Source organism: Taudactylus pleione, unplaced genomic scaffold (assembly GCF_031769625.1).
Source record: "Taudactylus pleione unplaced genomic scaffold, aTauple2 ptg001381l, whole genome shotgun sequence".
Taxonomy (NCBI): Eukaryota; Metazoa; Chordata; class Amphibia; order Anura; family Myobatrachidae; genus Taudactylus; species Taudactylus pleione.
The window spans coordinates 493,536-511,632 of NW_028285781.1; the positions used below are offsets into that span (position 1 = coordinate 493,536).

At 41.0% G+C, this 18,097-nt stretch overlaps 2 protein-coding genes across 5 annotated transcripts in view; one reads left to right on the forward strand and one right to left on the reverse strand.

The window, feature by feature from the left end:
* Window positions 1-18,097, forward strand: part of LOC148442951 (protein transport protein Sec23A) — a 141,211-nt gene that overhangs the window by 80,553 nt on the left and 42,561 nt on the right. The window lies entirely within an intron of this gene.
* On the reverse strand, window positions 454-16,356 carry LOC148442952 (adenosine receptor A3-like). 2 transcript variants are annotated; one of them, XR_015875769.1, is made up of 4 exons: window positions 15,618-16,356; window positions 7,639-7,792; window positions 2,053-2,495; window positions 454-1,039 (listed from the first exon to the last, which is right to left on the reverse strand). XR_015875769.1 is itself a non-coding variant. In XM_088463475.1 (3 exons), the coding sequence occupies exons 1-3, from the start codon at window positions 16,309-16,311 to the stop codon at window positions 2,333-2,335; spliced, it is 1,011 nt and encodes a 336-aa protein (XP_088319601.1). In that variant the 5' UTR covers window positions 16,312-16,356; the 3' UTR covers window positions 454-2,332. The 2 variants fall into 2 exon arrangements, 1 of the variants encoding a protein (XP_088319601.1); XM_088463475.1 differs by having other exon boundaries at window positions 454-2,495.

Sequence of the window (18,097 nt, forward strand, 5' to 3'; positions counted from 1 at the left end):
TTCCCTTTTGTAAAGCTAATATGACAGCAGGGCACAATGGGGGTTTTGTTTTAGCTTTCTGGATCAACACAATAATAACCTATAACTTCATAGACCTGTGTCCTTTTTTTTAAATTTTTATATATGCCTCATTATGTAACGTAGCAGAATGGGAATCGTTGTTTTATAACGCACACACAATTATGTCATTACTTTATTCATGAAAAATGTATATTGTTTTTAAATGAAATCTAAATAAATGTATCAATGTACCATGTTATGTGGTATGTTACACATTAGTTATTGGAAATGGTTACCTTTCTGAGAGGTTAGTAGTGGGTTGTACATATTTCATGAAGGATCACTCGTGCAGGAAGTAACTTGTCAGCACAGGTTGTGATCTGAAATTTAGTATGATGAATCGACAAGGAAGGAGGAAGCAAATAAGGTCTGTGATTTATTTCTGAAGCACCAACAACTTCTACAGTGATGTACAATAATTGCACTCAAATACAAACAGATACAAATGTAGCAAGATGCTTAGGGGATTTCCCTGTCAGTTTCAGAGATACACACGTGTATTATATATCATTGTAACTATGTGTTAAATTCAACAGGTCAGTAACAAAGGCAGCGCACATAATTGTTGTTTACCTGAGATACACAATAAATAATTTTTTTCCACAAAGTCGTAAAAGAAAAAAAAAACCTTATCCTAACTTTTATACTTGGATCTCCAGTGATGTACAACATTCACTCTTGTCAACTTTAGTCTGTACTAGCGATGGGCAAAGCGAGACATTGAACTGATTAGAGCCATGTGACTCAGCTCAGCGGAGTGGCGTGAGACAGTGTCTTGGCGCACGGCTCTTCTGGGAATGCAGACTGCCAGGACTGACTGTGTGGGTCGCGATTAATCCATTGCACGTTTGCAGCACTTGAGTTCCAATGCCGGCTTGTGATCCGGGAGTGGGTCGGCCGCGATGTGCAGTGCATCTGGTAGGGGGGCTGCGGTGTTAGTTCGCTGTGCTGCGTGGTAGCTGACAACTGTGGTTATGTACTGCAAACAGTGTTTCTCGTTACAAGTAGTGGACATATGCATTGATTGTTGATAATATACTAACATAGTGCTGATTCAGTGTTATGTTGGTAGTGATTGGGGTGTGCCGGGACCTCTGCCAGTGTATAGGGTAGATGGGGAGCAGCCGAGGTAGGTGTGTGTAAATGAGCCTGGTGAGAGGGTTAAATGGGTTCCTCTCGGTTAGAACAGCCGCCCAAAGTGATGGGTTGCTCTGGTTTCCCTAGGTGGTGTCTGAGCACCCTCACCCCCGGTAAGACTGGCAGGGAAAGGGTTAGCTGCCCAGCTGTCGCATCCCAGTGTTGTGCAATGCAGGGAGTATTCCCCTCTGAGTGCCTTTAGCAGGGCTGGTCATCCTCAGCCCAGTGCAGTCAGTGAATGCAGTGCCAGCGTGTTGGGAGAGAGGCTGCTGCAGTATCATGTCTCCACACACCAACTTTTCATGACTCAAATCATTCGAACATCTACAAGAATCGAGTCAATGTGTCGAGACATTCACTCAGTAGCCATCAATAGTCTATACATGAAAGCATTCCCAAATTGCTACTCTAGTCAGTTCTGAAAAGTTTTATACAATGTCACAGCTATACAATGTAAGCGCACCATCGGTGGGGGCTTGTTTGGTATACGTGTGCATGGAGTAGGGGTTGGGGTTTCATTAGTGGCTTTGCTTGCATTTAATCATAGCTTTATTTAATCATAGGGCATCACAGTGGATAGTTTTACTGCCTGATAGCCCTGGGGTCATTGGTTTAATTCTACCCAGGGAGCTTTCTGTGTGGCATTTGTATGTTCTCTTCATGTATGTTGCATGTTTTTCCTTTGGATACTCCCTTTTTTTTCACAATCCAAAAACATACTGTGTGTGTGTTCATGTGAATGGCTAAATATTCTCTGTAAAGTGCTACGGCATATGTGTGCGGTATATAAATAACCTAATAAATAAATACATTTCTTTTCAGAAACCATGTACAATATTGACATTGCACTTGTACCTTTTAGTTTATAGTGAGATTAATCCTCACTATGTAATTCTTGTGCCCATCTATGGCTTCCTGTCCTGACTCTTTGGACATTTGTTTTGCTTTTGCACAATTCCGATTTATGTATCTTCCCAGTTTTGTTGTACCATAGGCTGGAAGTTTTGGGGATGCATTAAAAGTTTTGAGTTAGTGAAAATATTTACAGTCTTTGGTAATACCATACATGGCAAGTATTTTGTCTATTACCTCCTCGTCTGGTGATCTGTGTATTATAAGACATTCTCTTCACTATTCATGTTTGAACTGGAGCCACTGTGTTCTGTCCAGGCAGGCATTGATGGGACTGTATGCTTGAATGCCTCTCATTCTCACTCGGAGGCTCTGAACTTAAACCCATGTCCTGAAAGACTATTTTAAGTTTCCGCCAGCTCTCCCGGAGGGCTTTCCTATATTTCCTTCAGTAACAAACAAAACAATTTATTACTTTAATACAGACGCTCAAATTTTGTCTTTATTTGTGTGAAAGAGGTGTGTATGTATGAGTGTGTGTGTATGGCCAAATACTCTCTGTAAATTTTAAACTTGCCCTGGGATCCGAAGACCCTAGTTACGCCACTGCCTCGCATCACTTTTTTGAGGCTCCTTCTCCTACCATTGTCTGTGCACCAATAAGGAAAGTGCAGTAGTTTCTTTGGTCACTATTTTTTACTCAAATTGTTTGGCTTTAGGCATCCTATTTATCTTTTATTTGAATGATGTGTAGCTTCCAGCTGACATAATCTTCATTATAAGTTACTCTTAACGGGATATAGTTATGAGACCTGTGGGCGCATGGCTGCCGGTCTCAATCCCGACACTGGAATCCCGGCAAGGGATTTAACATAATTAATCATCCTCTGCCGGGGGTAAGTATACACGTTGCCGGGAATGGGGGGCTTAGGTTCAGGAACCCCTGGGGGGGCTTAGGGTTTAGCACCCCGGGGAAGGTTAGGGTTAGGCTTAGGCTAGGGAAAGGTGGGGTTAGGTTTAGGCACTAGAGGACGGGTTAGGGTTATGCACCCCCCCGGGAGGGTTAAGTTTAGGGTGCGGGGAGGGGGGATTAGGTTTAGGCACCCATGGGGGAGGTTTGGGTTAGGCACCCCCGGGGAAGGTTAGGGTTATTCTAGGGGAAGGGGATGTTAGGTTTAGGCACTAGGGGGGGAGGTTAGGTTTAGGGTGCGGGGAGGGGGATTAGGTTTAGGCACTAACTGGGGAGGTTAGGGTTAGGCACTGGGGGGGTAGGAGGTTAGGGTTAGGCACCCCTAAGGGAGGGTTAGCGGGGGGGGGGGGGAGAGGGGTAGGAATAGGAGACTTACCTCGCTGTCAGCATTTTCACCCATCGGGCAGCCAGCGCTGGGATTTGAGCCGCCGGGCTGACGTGCGGCGGTCTTTCATACTAATTCCCTCTTAACATTGGAAGCAAAGAGTAATGTGTGTTTGGCATAACTGGATTAGTATCCCAGTTTGCAGCACATACAGTCAGGTGCATAAATATTGGGACATTGACAGAATTTTCATATTTTGGCCTGTATTCACCACCACAATGGCTTTGAAATGAAACAAACAAGATGTGCTTTAACTGCAGACTTTCAGATTTAATTTGAAGGTAATTACATCCAAATCAGGTGAACGGTGTAGAAATTACAACGGTTTCTATATGTGCCTCCCGCTTTTTAAGGGGCCAAAAGTAATGGGACTATCAACTCAACAGCTATTTCATAGACAGTTGTGGGCTATTCCCTCGTTATTTCATTATCAATTAAGCAGGTAAAAGGTCTGGAGTTGATTCTAGGTGTGACATTTGCATTTGGAATCAGTTGCTGTCGACTCTCAATATGAGATCCAAAGAGCTGTCACTATCAGTGAAGCAAGCCATCATTAGGCTGAAAAATCAAAACAAACCCATCAGAGAGGGTATACAATCGGGAAGCCGGCTGCCTTAATGCCGGCTTCCCGACTGTCACATCTCGGCGAGGGATGAAATGCCGGGCATCTAGGCGTCTAGATGTAGACGCCTGACACTTTCCCGACGCCGGGAGACAGGCGCCCGGCATCCTGATCGAAGGGATGCCGGGCGCCGTGAGTGGACAGCCGCTGGGGGAGGGATAGGTTTAGGGCACCTGGGGGGGACTTAGGCTTAGGCATCCCCCCGGGAGGGTTAGGGTCAGGCTAGGGGGAGGGAGGGTTAGGGTTAGGCACCCCCCCGTGGGACTTAGGTTTAGGCAGCGGGGAAGGGGGGGGTTAGGCACTTTGGGGGGTGGTTAGGGTTAGGCACCCCTAAGGAGAAGTACTTACCTATCCACGATCGGGATTTCCAGCACTGTCAGGCTTCCACTGCCGGGATCTCTGCATTTATCGGGCTGTCACTGCCGGGGCCGGCGGTATTTCATACCGATTTCTCAGAGAGATAGCAAAAACATTACGTGTGGCCAAATCAACTGTTTGGAACATTCTTAAAAAGAAAGAACGTACTGGAGAGCTCAGCAACACCAAAAGATCCAGAAGACCACGGAAAACAACTGTGGTGGATGACAGAAGAATTATTTCCCTGGTAAAGAAAAACCCCTTCACAACAGTTGGCCAAATCAAGAACACTCTCCAGGAGGTAGGTGTATATGTGTCAAAGTCAACAATCAAGAGAAGACTTCACAAGAGTGAATATAGAGGGTTCACCACAAGATGTAAACAATTGGTGAGCCACAAAACATGAAGACCAGATTAGAGTTTGCCAAACAACATCTTAAAAAGCCATTACAGTTCTGGAACATCATCCTATGGACAGATGAGACAAAGATCAACTTGTACCAGAATGATGGCAAGAGAAGACTATGGAGAAGGAAAGGAACTGCTCATGATCCAAAACATACCACCTCATCAGTGAAGCATGGTGGTGGCGTGGGCATGTATGGTTGCCAATGGAACTGATTCCCTTGTATTTATTGATGATGTGACTGCTAACAAAAGCAGCAGAATGAATTCTGAAGTGTTTCAGGCAATATTATATGCTCATATTCAGTCAAATGCTTCAGAACTCATTGGACGGCGCTTCACAGTGCAGAAGGACAATGACCCGAATCAAAGTGCAAAAGCAACCAAAGAGTTTTTTAAGGCTAAAAAGTGGAATGTTATGCAATGGCCAAGTCAATCCCCTGACCTGAATCCGATTGAGCATGCATTTCACTTGATGAAGACAAAACTGAAGGGAAAATGCCCCAAGAACAAGCAGGAACTGAAGACATTTGCAGTAGAGGCCTGGCAGAGCATTACCAGGGATGAAACCCAGCATCTGGGTTTCATCCCTGGTGGGATGATGCCCCAAGAACAAGCAGGAACTGAAGACATTTGCAGTAGAGGCCTGGCAGAGCATTACCAGGGATGAAACCCAGCATCTGGGTTTCATCCCTGGTGGGATGATGCCCCAAGAACAAGCAGGAACTGAAGACATTTGCAGTAGAGGCCTGGCAGAAAATGCCCCAAGAACAAGCAGTAACTGAAGACATTTGCAGTAGAGGCCTGGCAGAGCATCACCAGGGATGAAACCCAGCATCTGGTGATGTCTGTGCGTTCCAGACTTCAGGCTGTAATTGCCTGCAAGGGATTTGCAACAAAGTATTACAAAGTGAAAGTTAGATTTAGGATTGTTTAGTTTGTCCCATTACTTTTGGACCCTTAAAAAGCGGGAGGCACATATAGAAACCGTTGTAATTCCTACACCGTTCACCTGATTTGAATGTAATTACCCTGAAATTAAATCTGAAAGTCTGCAGTTAAAGCACATCTTGTTTGTTTCATTTCAAAGTCATTGTGGTGGTGAATAGAGGCCAAAATATGAAAATTCTATCAATGTCCCAATATTTATGCACCTGACTGTATTTGTATATTTTTTCTGTACCTGCAGGGGTTTCCTCAGGGTGCTCCGGTTTCCTCCCACATTCTAAAAAAATATACTGGTAAGCTAATTAGCTCCCAACAAAAATGAACCATAGTGTGTACGCGTGTGTACATGTGGTAGGGAATATAGACTGTAAGCTCCACTGGGGCAGGGACTAATGTGAATGGCCAAATATACTCTGTAAAGCGCTGCGGAATATGTGTGTGCTAGATAAATAACTGGCTAGTTATGCACTTCCCATTGCTTCGTTTTTTTATCAGAAGTGCAATGCATATCATATAAGATTAATTGAATGTTATGTGCCCATACATCGTTGCATGCTTTTGAGTTTCAGTTATATCTTTTGGTTGCTGCTTGTTTCATTTTGGTGCATTCAGCAAGCCACTGCACTGCCTATTTATCTCTGTGGAGGTATGGTGTACTTGCCTACTTGGGGGTAGCATGAGTTTATCAAATCTATACTTATACGTTTCTTTGCTCACTTATGACTTCACCCAAAGGGCACCTTTAAGGAGTTTATCAAACTGGTGGCTCATTGATAACATTTTCCCAATTTACTTTACTTATTTATCCATTATGTTGGTACTGTGGGAGCAGGAACGTTTTAAGAGAGGAGGGTGCCCATGTGCAGACTCAGTGCAGACGGGCCCCCTCCTCTCTCCACCATTTTTCCAGTAATTTTTTGCTTCACTTCGGACAGGTAAGTATAAGACTAAGGGTGTGCAGCGTGGGGGGACCCCTGGACTCAGGGGCCCGTATGCGCTGCACACATTGACGCCCCTGTGTGGGAGTCATCCCTTACTTTGCATAATTTTATATTGCGTGCTCTTCATACTTCTCACATTTGTGCATATCCTCTGTGTGTTCTATTAAGTCTGAACTGATCTTTGTTTTTGGAAGGACACATTTTCATTACTGGCTAGTGGGAAGGAGGGATCCTTCTGGTTGCTATTGCTGCAGTAGTGGGAACCAGACGAGGCTGTTTAGTGCAGAGGCTGGGTGGGGAATAACTTGTCGCCGTTTAGTTTCAATTCAGCTTCTAACCACTGCAAATGTGTGGTATGAAATGTCGGCATGATAATGTTGACATGGTCTGAATGTAGCCATTCAGGATATTGATATATGTTCAGAATGTCGACATTCACAATATAGATACTGACATAATGTTGTCATTTTTACAATGTCAAAACTGTGAATGCCAGAACCCCTTTTAGCTTAACCCTTATTGCGAACTAACCCTAATTTCATGGATCTACATTCTGACTACATCCTTGCTGGAAACCTCTGCTTAAATGACTGAGCTTTCTCTGTTGTGCTTGTGTCTAGATGCAATTGTAAATGCATGCAAACATGTCATGCGCATATCATCACTTGTTAACCACATATATAATGCATAGCTTTACTGTACATGCACTATTACATGCAATGCCAGTGGGTAACCAGCCTTAAAGATCTGTTTATTGAATGCAGTGTTTTGGGGAATATTTTCCCCCGAACCCCCTGCCCCCAATAAATAAATCACATTTCACTGTGTAAAATAAATGGATCTTTAAGACATTCAGCAATGTCGTGTATAGTCTAGATTCTTACATTAGCCTCTGCATGATATATAAGAAACAGCAAGGAAACGCAAAGACAAAGTACATTAATTTCATAATCCTACCCACCTTTGTGACAGGGAGTTAACCCATGGGTTTACACCAGGAGTCAGTACTACTAACCAAGTAGTAGCCATTTTCGCTATTACGGGTACATCGTGAGCATGAAAAATTTCATAGAAACTAATTGTTATTGATGGAATCCAACAAACCAGCAGATAAACTAGAAGTAATAGATCAGAATTAAGAATTAAATACAACTCGCATGATATACATTTAAATGTGATATTAATATATTGTAATCTAGCATCATTTCATTATTGAATGGAGTTTAATATTGTATAATCTGTTAACCAGTTAATAAAAAACAAAATGCATAGAATTGAAATAGGCATAGTCAGCTAAGCACCCCTCACCCACTCTGTTACTGTGACGGAAGTAAACGTTTTTAGATATTAAAAGGCTATTTAATATATATATGGAAGTCAAATGGTGTGGCACTCAGGGAATCCAGAATAAATACACGGAGATCATCATAGAGTCAACGTCTCAATCTCTCGTTCCATATATATATATATATATATATATCTATAGAGAGAGAGACAGATATATATATATATATATATATATATATATATATATATATAGATATGTATACACACAATATTGTGCAAAAGTTTTAGGCAGGTGTGGAAAAGATTCTGCAAGTAAGAATGCTTTCAAAATTAGAAGTGTTAATTGTTTATTTTTATCAATTAACAAAATTGAAAGTAAATGAACAGAAGAGAAATCTAAATCATATCAATGTTTGGTGTGACCACCCTTTGCCTTCAAAACAGCATCAATCCTTCTAGACACTCGTCGGTCCTTTTAATATACACAACAACACCAATCCAGCTTTTCAACTTTTACGGTTTATTTCAACCCATCAGGATACATCAACCTGAAACGTTGAAAAGCTGGATTGCTGGTGTTGTGTACAGTATATTAAAAGGAGCGACGAGTGCCGCTGTATTGGAATACTCTGCATGCTGTTTTATTAGACTGGCACCACGACAGTACAACTTGTATATGGGAGTGCCGACATATATGGACTGTTTATATATGTATGTATATATATCCATCTCACATTTTTATACATTACTGATCCCTTAAGTAAAGAAGGAGTTAAAGACACAGGACGGAAATAGTCTGTTTTTCTAGAACAGCAGAAATGAATATTCTTGGCGTGTGATGAACTTACTATGGAAAAAAAGCCTCTCAGAGCCCAGTATACTGTTTCATAAACATTTTATTTTGTGAATTAATTCTATCTTTATCCTGTGGTCAAAAATTAGAAATTGTATTTGAAGAATCCTGCTGCTCGTTTGTTTCTCTCTCTGAATGTATCTTAAGTATTAAAATATTGTGGAAAAATTTGACCTTCCATTTTGTGTTATAAATATTGTTTTGTACAGTCAAAGACATCTGAGCATTTGGTTAAAAGTTTCCATAGTTTATGAAGTATTTATGAAACGTCCCCAGCACAATTAATTGTTGTGGTAGAATGCCAGTTATTTGTTCCTCTAATGGAGATTATTTTTAAATCGGCTCTTGACCCCTCCCTGTTAAGTTGTATTGTGACAGAGCACGCACAGTACAACGTCTAGGGGACTACTGCTTCAGATTTCATGGTAGTAATTCTAAATCTCATCTCACGGAGGTTTCAGTTATCTGTGGTAAACTGGACAGAGGAATCGCTGCAAATCCACCAACACCTGTGATATTGTGTAGTCATGTGAACAGGTCCACCCCGACATAATAAATACTAAGGGCGTGGTCATGCCCAATTGGGAATACCTGAACACTGTTTACATGCTGTGCCTCCCAATGAAAAGACTGTGCATACCCATCTTGCGGGCGTGGTTGTGCCTTCCCTGAAGCCTGGACCCCTAGACTACAGGGGATTTTAATAACAGAACTATGAGCCATCAGTTGTAATTTATTGTGTTGTTAGGAGCCAACTTTTTAAAAGGATTGGGGGTGCTCAAGTTAATTCAGTCACCGCTCCCCTTCACCCCCCCCAAATCTACCAACTCTAAATACCTTACCAGCACCCCCTCCCAAGGACCCATACAGTTCTTCTGAACATGTGAGGAAGTGAGATATGAGCTATGAAGCCTGGCTTGTTGTGTCACTGTTAGCTGGTTCCCCCACATGCTAAGAAAGGGATGTAGTTATGAGACCGGTGGCCGTGATGCCGCCGGACTCACTCACAACGCTAAAAGTCTGACACAGGACTTAAGATGGGCATCAAAATTCCGATGCCTATCTTAGTCCCAACACCGGAACGCAGAAGGACGCCAGCCCGAACGAGGTAAGTCCGGGGCGCATTTAGAGTTTAGCAAAAAAAAATTTATTTGGGGGGGCGGGTAGGGAGAGTTAGGGTTAGGCACCACCGGGGGGGGGAAGGCTCTAAAGGGGGAGGGTTAGGTTTAGGCACTAACCGGGAGCATTAAGGTGCGGGGTGGGGAGGGTTAGGGTTAGGCTACAAGAAGGGAGGGTTAGGTGGTGAAGGGAGGAGGGTAAGTATACTTACCCTACCCCTGCCCAGATACCAACCATCGGGATGCCGCTGTTGGTATTGTGACAGGAGGCATCCCGACAGCCGGCTTTACATACTGATTCATTTAAGAAGAGCATGATGATTGCGATGGGGTCAGTAGCGCACTGTAAAGCCCAAAATCAGGCGCAAGGGCTAAAGAGATCAGTTTGGCATTGCATGGTCCCCCGCCTCTACTCCCGGCATTACAACAAGCTGTTATTTGCTTTTGTTTTTAAAAAAAAAAAACATTTATTCCATATTGGCAATATAAATATGTTTTTATAACGTGCGCTGCATATCAGTTATGTTTTTATAATTACAGATTTCTTTTTTATATGCTTTTAATGTATATTTTGTTTGTAAAATTATCATGTATTTTTTATTTATTTTTTATATATTAATGCGTATATGAGCCTTATATAAACATGATATTGTAACCCCTTAACATATTTTACATTTATTTTTTTTTAGCTTTATTTTTAATTTAAAAACTCAAAATATTATATTAAGGGATTAGGTATAACCTAAATAGAAAAAACGTATGTACATGTCTACTTGGCGAGAGACCTGAAACTTGAGTGGAAAGAATATGTACGTACAGATAGATAATATATCATGATCCATTAGGATCCACTCATAAGTTTCATGGACATTCCAAATGACTAAATGAATGCTAACTATAAAATCATTGTATTCTAAAGACCTAAGGTAACAAAGTGTACAGGTCATGCATTTTCCAAAAATAAATACTGTAAATAAGAGCAGAACAGAATAAAGGCTCAGATAAGACCTAAGCAGGTTATTATATTCATTGAAGTTTTCTTAACAATAAGGAGTACATTTACTAAAGTGCTTTTTTTAAGTGCAATTTACAAATGTCCACGCATTGTCAGCGGTTTTCAGCTCCAAAGTTCAGAATTTACTAGTGATGTGCAATGGTTTATAAACCACATGCAGAGTACGGCAAACTGTTTAAGGTTTTGGCAAAACTTCCAGAAAAAAAAATTTGGTAGACATGGTTCTGCTAGATGAGATTGCTGAAACACTATCTTGCCTGTTAGAACAGAAGGGATACAACATTTACTTAGTAATTATGAGGGCAATAATAATAATTTAGTTAGGAGCCAAAATTAATTAAATATCTTATCACAGTGACCATATTACTTTTTTTACAGTAGCGATAATAATTATTGGATCCCCAGGAACCTGTTTCTCAAATGCATTTATATGTATATTTACAATATATGTGTGTATATATATATATATATATATATATATATATATAGATACATATAAATACAGTATAATATGCATATATATGTGAATAAAAAAAGAAATATATATATATATTAAATCACACAAGAAATAACAGTCAGCGCTCACAGAAAAGGGCAATGTTACCACTAGCTGCTTACTCGGGAGGTGTCCTGACCTACCCTAATAGCAATAAATACAAAAAAGGAGAAAAGCGCTCCGTGGTAGGGGAGTATTGAAATGTAAGAATGTGTATGTGACTCTGAATAAGAACTAAATATTGATATTTTGATGGTGGTGGTATTTTATATGTGGTCTTTTATGTGGATAAATGGATTGAAACAGGTGGGCAATAACTTGAGGCTGGAAGTTGAAGGTAGTCAGCGATATAGTCCAAAGGTAAGAGCACACAATAACTTATGTGATTGAAACCGTCAATCCATCTGGCTGTAACAGGTGGGCAAAAACTGTCGGCTGGATGTTAAAAAACAGAAAATGATGTGATGGGAGCCTTATTGTGTACCGGAACCCGGGACCATGTATCCTAGTACACTTGAATTAGATAATGTCAATATAACTGACCAATACAGGTGGGCAAAAACTGTAGGCTGGGTGTTGTAGTGGGAACCTTGCGAGATGATGGAAACTGTGTGCTGTAGGTGCCACCTCCTCTGTAAGCAACGCCACCTCGAGAATAAGGAAGCACAGTATCAGGATGTCTTGCGACTCTCTATTGTAGTGATAGGTAGGTGGAAACTTACCCAGCGTAGATGTCTGCTGGTCTGACTCCTCCTTGCGTCCCGATCAGTTAGGTGAATGTGAGTGAGGGGCCCATAATCATATAGCACATGAATAAGCCATAATATAACTAAAAATAATTGTTTTAATTGAAAATAAAAGAGTACACTAAAATAGCTACCACACAATTGTATGGTGGCAAATCACATAAATCTTTAACAAGTGTCAGTAATGTCCCAACGCGTTTCATCCCTATTTGGGACTTCCTCAGGTTCCGGTACACAATAAGGCTCCCATCACATCATTTTCTCTTTTTTTAACATCCAGCCGACAGTTTTTGCCCACCTGTTACAGCCAGATGGACTGACGGTTTCAATCACATAAGTTATTGTGTGTTCTTACCTTTGGACTATATCGCTGACTACCCTCAAGTTATTGCCCACCTGTTTCAATCCATTTATCCACATAAAAGACCACATATAAAATACCACCACCATTAAAATATCAATATTTAGTTCTTATACAGAGTCACATACACATTCTTACATTTCAATACTCCCCTACCACGGAGAGCTTTTCTCCTTTTTTGTGTATATATATATATATATATATATGCACACACACATACCAAATAGTAACTTGATATTAAATGATTCACATGCTATTTATTTCAATGGAATGTGATTAGTAAAATGTGACTTAGTTTGCTACATCTGTATATATTGACAAGACAGAAACGGAAGAAGAAAACTCTCGTTTTTGGTGGGCACTCTTTATATATCTATTTAAAACTTCACTTTTTTTATTTATTCTAAAATATTCAAACCGACATAATATAAACAGAAAACAGAGTTCAATTAAAATAGATGAGAAGCAGGTGAAAATATTGCTTAGCAGTATGGGTTATATTAGTAGTGTCAATACTTAATTCAATGTTGCAGCAATCACAGTAAAATAAGATTGAAGAAGATCCATAACGTCCAAATTAATGATAATCAATATCTGGTCACCCTGGACTTAGAGTACACAAGCATTGGCCATGATGAAGGTATGAGAGCTTTGAGATACTTTCTACAAACCGAAGATGCTGATAACTTCAGAGAGTTTCTGTTGGAACTTCTGAACTTTGTCCTACATAGGAACTATTTTCCTTTTGGGGATAAATTCTTTCTCCAAGTCTTAGGAACAGCGATGGGCGCGGCCTGTGCACCCATATATGCCAACCTGTTCCTCGGGTGGTGGGAGAGGGAGTACTTTTTCAGTGAGGCAAACGAGGAATATACCAGCCAAATAATAACTAGGCTGAGGTATATAGATGACATCTTGATGATTTGGCAGGCAGGGTACTGAATAAGACTTGTTGAAATTTATTCAAACTCTAAATGTCAATGACCTCAATATTAAGTTAACCCATGCCATAAGCAAACGGATTGCCATTTTTTTAATTATACCTACAGTATATGTGAATGAAGAAGGATTTGTGCTCAATGAACTATACAGAAAGGATACGGCCACAAACAACTTCTCCACTTTCCACCTACCATCAGGAATCTTCCCAGAGGGGTGTGCCCAGCAACTTACAGAGGTGCTGGGCTCTCCCCTCACGGCGAATAGATGCCGTGCTCTTGCGCACGGTGTCTATTCACCCGGCGGTGATTGGTCACCTTACCCACTATGACTTGCTGGTGGGGAAGGCACAGGGCAACCTGTTTTAGTGGGATGCTGCTAAATGGGCAGGGCACATTTTGCCCTATTAAAATCGGGTAGGGCGCAGTGCCCTGCTAAATTAGCCAGCAAACGGAGGACATATGAGGGATTGAGGTTTGAACTGCAACAGGTAGCCCTAAACAAGTGCGTCTTTATTGCCTAACACTCTCCCTCTACTGCTACTAACATCCATGCCTGTGCTTTGAACCTGCTGAATAACTTTTTTGGGATAGCATTGCAGAACAATACTTTAATACTACTTAAATCTTCTCCCTCTGTCTAACCACAGTATATGTGCTAATTAACATCATTGCGGCTAAAGCTACGGACTGATTGTTTAAAAATTGCATAATTTTCATTCTGCCACTAACCTCGGTGGCCCTTTAAAGAAATCGAGAGGAAAAGATCCAAGTTACAGATTGCAATTACTTATATGATTGATTGGAACTTTTACTTCTTTTTCTGCTATGAAGTTTCAATTGGATGATCGAGTTATGGTGCCCATCCACTTAAAGATCTGAAAACGACTGCACGATTATGACATTGTATTCGTGCAGTTGTTTATCAGTCTGTGATGAGCCTGCACTGAATGAGCAGACGTTCAGTGCAGGCACATCAATCATCTGGAAACATGCTGAACCTGACGATATCGTCAGGTTGTCTAGCATGTTTGCAAGATGATAGATGTCTAAACGACCAGTGGGCACGCGCATCGCTGGTCGTTTTGGACACATTTGCAAACGATTGAACGATTGTAATCGTTCAACTTAATCGTCTAGTGGATGGGCACTTTTACACACAGAGTTGAAGTTTTAAATAGCCTAAAGAGGGTTTTTTTTCTCCTCTTCGGAGTCGCTACAATTTATATGAGTGTGGGATTTTTTCTAGGCGGTTCATGTTTGATGTTTACAAAATATAGCTTGATTCATTGTCTATTGCTGAAACAATTTTTTTTAAAAATGACATGTTAGGCTGTTATATATTTTATAAATTTTATATACTTTATATACAGTTATTGTGAACATTTATATACTGGTGCAATTAGCTGAAAGTTTATTTAGATGTGTTAGTGTGCCTGGTTAATAAGACCATTTCAAGCTAAACTTCATGGTCCGCAAAGTAATAATTCTGTGCATAGCATTGCAGGCTTGAGGATGCGATATTAAAAGTAGGGTGGATACAATAGAAATATAATCATCTAACGCTTTAGGGTTCATTTTATATATTTTTTTTAATTAAATCATTCTTCTAAAATACTACTCCATTTAGACTCAATGATTACTCATAATTATAATTTTCCATACCATTATATTTCGACAAGGTACCTTAGCATAGAAGCATAGAATGAAATATAGGATAAGGCTGTGCATATTGTGTAAAGCAGGAAATTCCCCTGCACCCAGCATTCTCATTTCCATAATCCCATATCTCAAAATAAACTCTTGTTTCTGCCCTTACCATGCACACTGTCCACACTTGGCAAGGAATGCCCTTCGTCTGGCCCAACTCCTTCAATTGGGTGGGGCAAGCTTGTCCAGAAATTCATGCACTTTACTGTAGAAATAGGTCTTATCTGCAACTGGGTGATTTGTGCTGCCTTAGTCCAAATGTACAGCTCTTAAAACCCCTTTAGTTACTGTATGTGTATGAACCATGTTTTGTGAGCAACCACTGATTCATTTTATATCATTCCTTTTTGCTACCCATCTCTTCCCTTCCTGTTTTGGGGGGCATTATACTACAAATGAATAGATTTGATACTTACACGCAGACACGATGAGGATGAGAGTGTTCCTAAAATAAGACCGGATGGGTACGTAGTAACAGTGTTGATCATTGCACACAAAGGTTCCTCTCTTTGCTTGATTCCTGGCAATGTGAATAATGGCGATGTACAGTACACAGATGGCTAAAATTGGGGCAAGAACACCTCCACTCATCAGCATCACACCATAGGCTGTGTCGGATGAGTTGAATGAAGGCAAGCACATGTAGACATCTTTGCTGAAGCGGTATTCGCCAAAACCTAGGAAAGGTAGAGCAGCCACAGCTATTACATAAATCCACATGAATACCAAGATTATCCAAATCCTCTTCTTGGTGATCATTTGAGCATAGCGTAGAGGAAAGCAGATCTCTGTAAACTTGTCCACAGTTGCCCACACCAGAGAGTTTAATGAAGCCAACTGAAGCAAAACGGCCAAGAATCCCAGCATTTTGCAGGGGATGCCATCATTGGAGAAGATGCCTCCTTCTAGTAGGCAGCTGTAGATAGCAACTGGGATAACACACAGTCCAAAAATCATGTCACACAAGCTCAGGTTCAGTGTTAGGGCCCAGCTATCTGTGCGCAGTTTTAAGTGTGACATGAATAATAAAAGCAGGGTGAGGTTTGCTCCCACAGCACCAACACTTGTGGTGATCATCAGCGTGGCATAGACAGGCAGCTCGGGCAGCATCTTCTGCAGGATGAGGGAGGCTGTTTAAGTTTCTATTTTGCAGGCTTTGTGTCCACATCTGGTCACCATCCCGCCTGTCTGCTGCAAAGTAGTTCAGAAAGCCTTCAATATTAAATTAACAGTATGTAGAAAAAAATTCAGGCAATACCTGTTCTTTTCTTGTCATGTAAAACGTGTTGCCTTAATTGCACCAAAAAAAAAATGTAAATCATAATTATGTATTATTTGTAATACATGGATGTGCGTCTGAGGGAACTAACTATCTACTTTATAAAATAATACCAGCTCAGACTGTGGCCCGTATTCAATTAGTTTCGCACCCGCGATACTTTTTTGCATGCTGGACTTTTCGCCTATATCGCGTATTTTTGCGGCGGAAACTTATCGTGCGCGTCCCGCTATTCACCGTATTCAATTCCAAAACACGCGAAATCGCAGCACGTCGAATGCAAACCAGGTGAAAAGTTCTGTCACACTTGGGGAAATCAGCCTGACACCCCCTAAAAGATGCACTAACATTGGGGATCACTAATAATACCCCTAATAAAGCTATATGGGGTACTTAAGGTGTGTCAATTTCTTCTAATTAGCGTCTTTGCAGTGAAGAATAGCATTAAGCAGTTTTTTTTTGTTAAAATAAGTAGTCCTGTCAAATTTGGGGTACTTGAAAATGGGTGCAAGCATGGTTTAAAGTCGCTAAAGTCAAGTTTAAAAAAAAGGGAAAAACGCTCCTGAAGCAAGCACCTGCTATCCAAAAAACACTTCACCCATACAGACCCCCCAAAAGTCTATTCGCTAGTTTTTAAGTTTGTATCCCCACTTTGCACTTTTTCACCCCCTTTTTTTCAAAGTGTTTTTTGGGGCGTTCCTCCCTTTTTTTTTTTTTTTTTTTTTTTTTTAACGCAGTTATCCTTTGGGTGGCTGTCCCAAGGGTGCTGAGTGGTTTCCCCACCTTTGCACCCCAAAATAGCGATTTTGCACTTTTTATCGCCACCTATTCAGAGGCGAATCTTTTTCGCCTATTACATTGCATTGCGTTTTCGTGTATGCAAAATGTTTGCAGTTGAATACGGCGATACTTTTCAGACAGGCGAAAAGTCGCAATCGGCGATACTTTTCGCGGATCTCGGCTTTTTGCATCTAATTGAATACGGGTCTATATTTTGTATACACACTCAGTACCATCTATTACCTGTACAGTTGGATGTGTTTGCTAAAGGCCCCCATACACGGGGCGATAAAGCAGACGATCCGACTGATTGGTGCAATTTGCCTGCTATATCGCACCATGTATGGATCTGATGTCGGGCCGAGCGCGCTCCCGTGGGGTCGTACATCGCACCCCCTGATCTTTCTGCTGGACCAATTGATCAGGGGATGTGATGTGCGATCCCATGGATCGCTATACAGGTGAGGGAGGGGGGAGCCGGCATATCGAGCGGGCGGCCACCCAATCGCACCGTGTGTGCCGACCACCCGATATGTGGGACGACTGATCCCCTGTCGCCTCGCACCGTGTATGGGAGCCTTTAGGCTGAGCTAATGAAATTTAAAAGAGCAAAGTTAATAAATAATTGTTGGACAACATGCATAATTTTACTTTTAATGCAAATTTAATTCATTATTGTTACCGTTTGATGCAATTATTAAGTAAAGTATTATTGTAGTTAAAATATGAATGACACAGTGTAAATATGTTGGATGTTAATGTTACAAGTGATTTATATATTTTTTTTTAATTAACATTTATTAGTACATGGGTTATTAACCAATATGAGTTATTGGG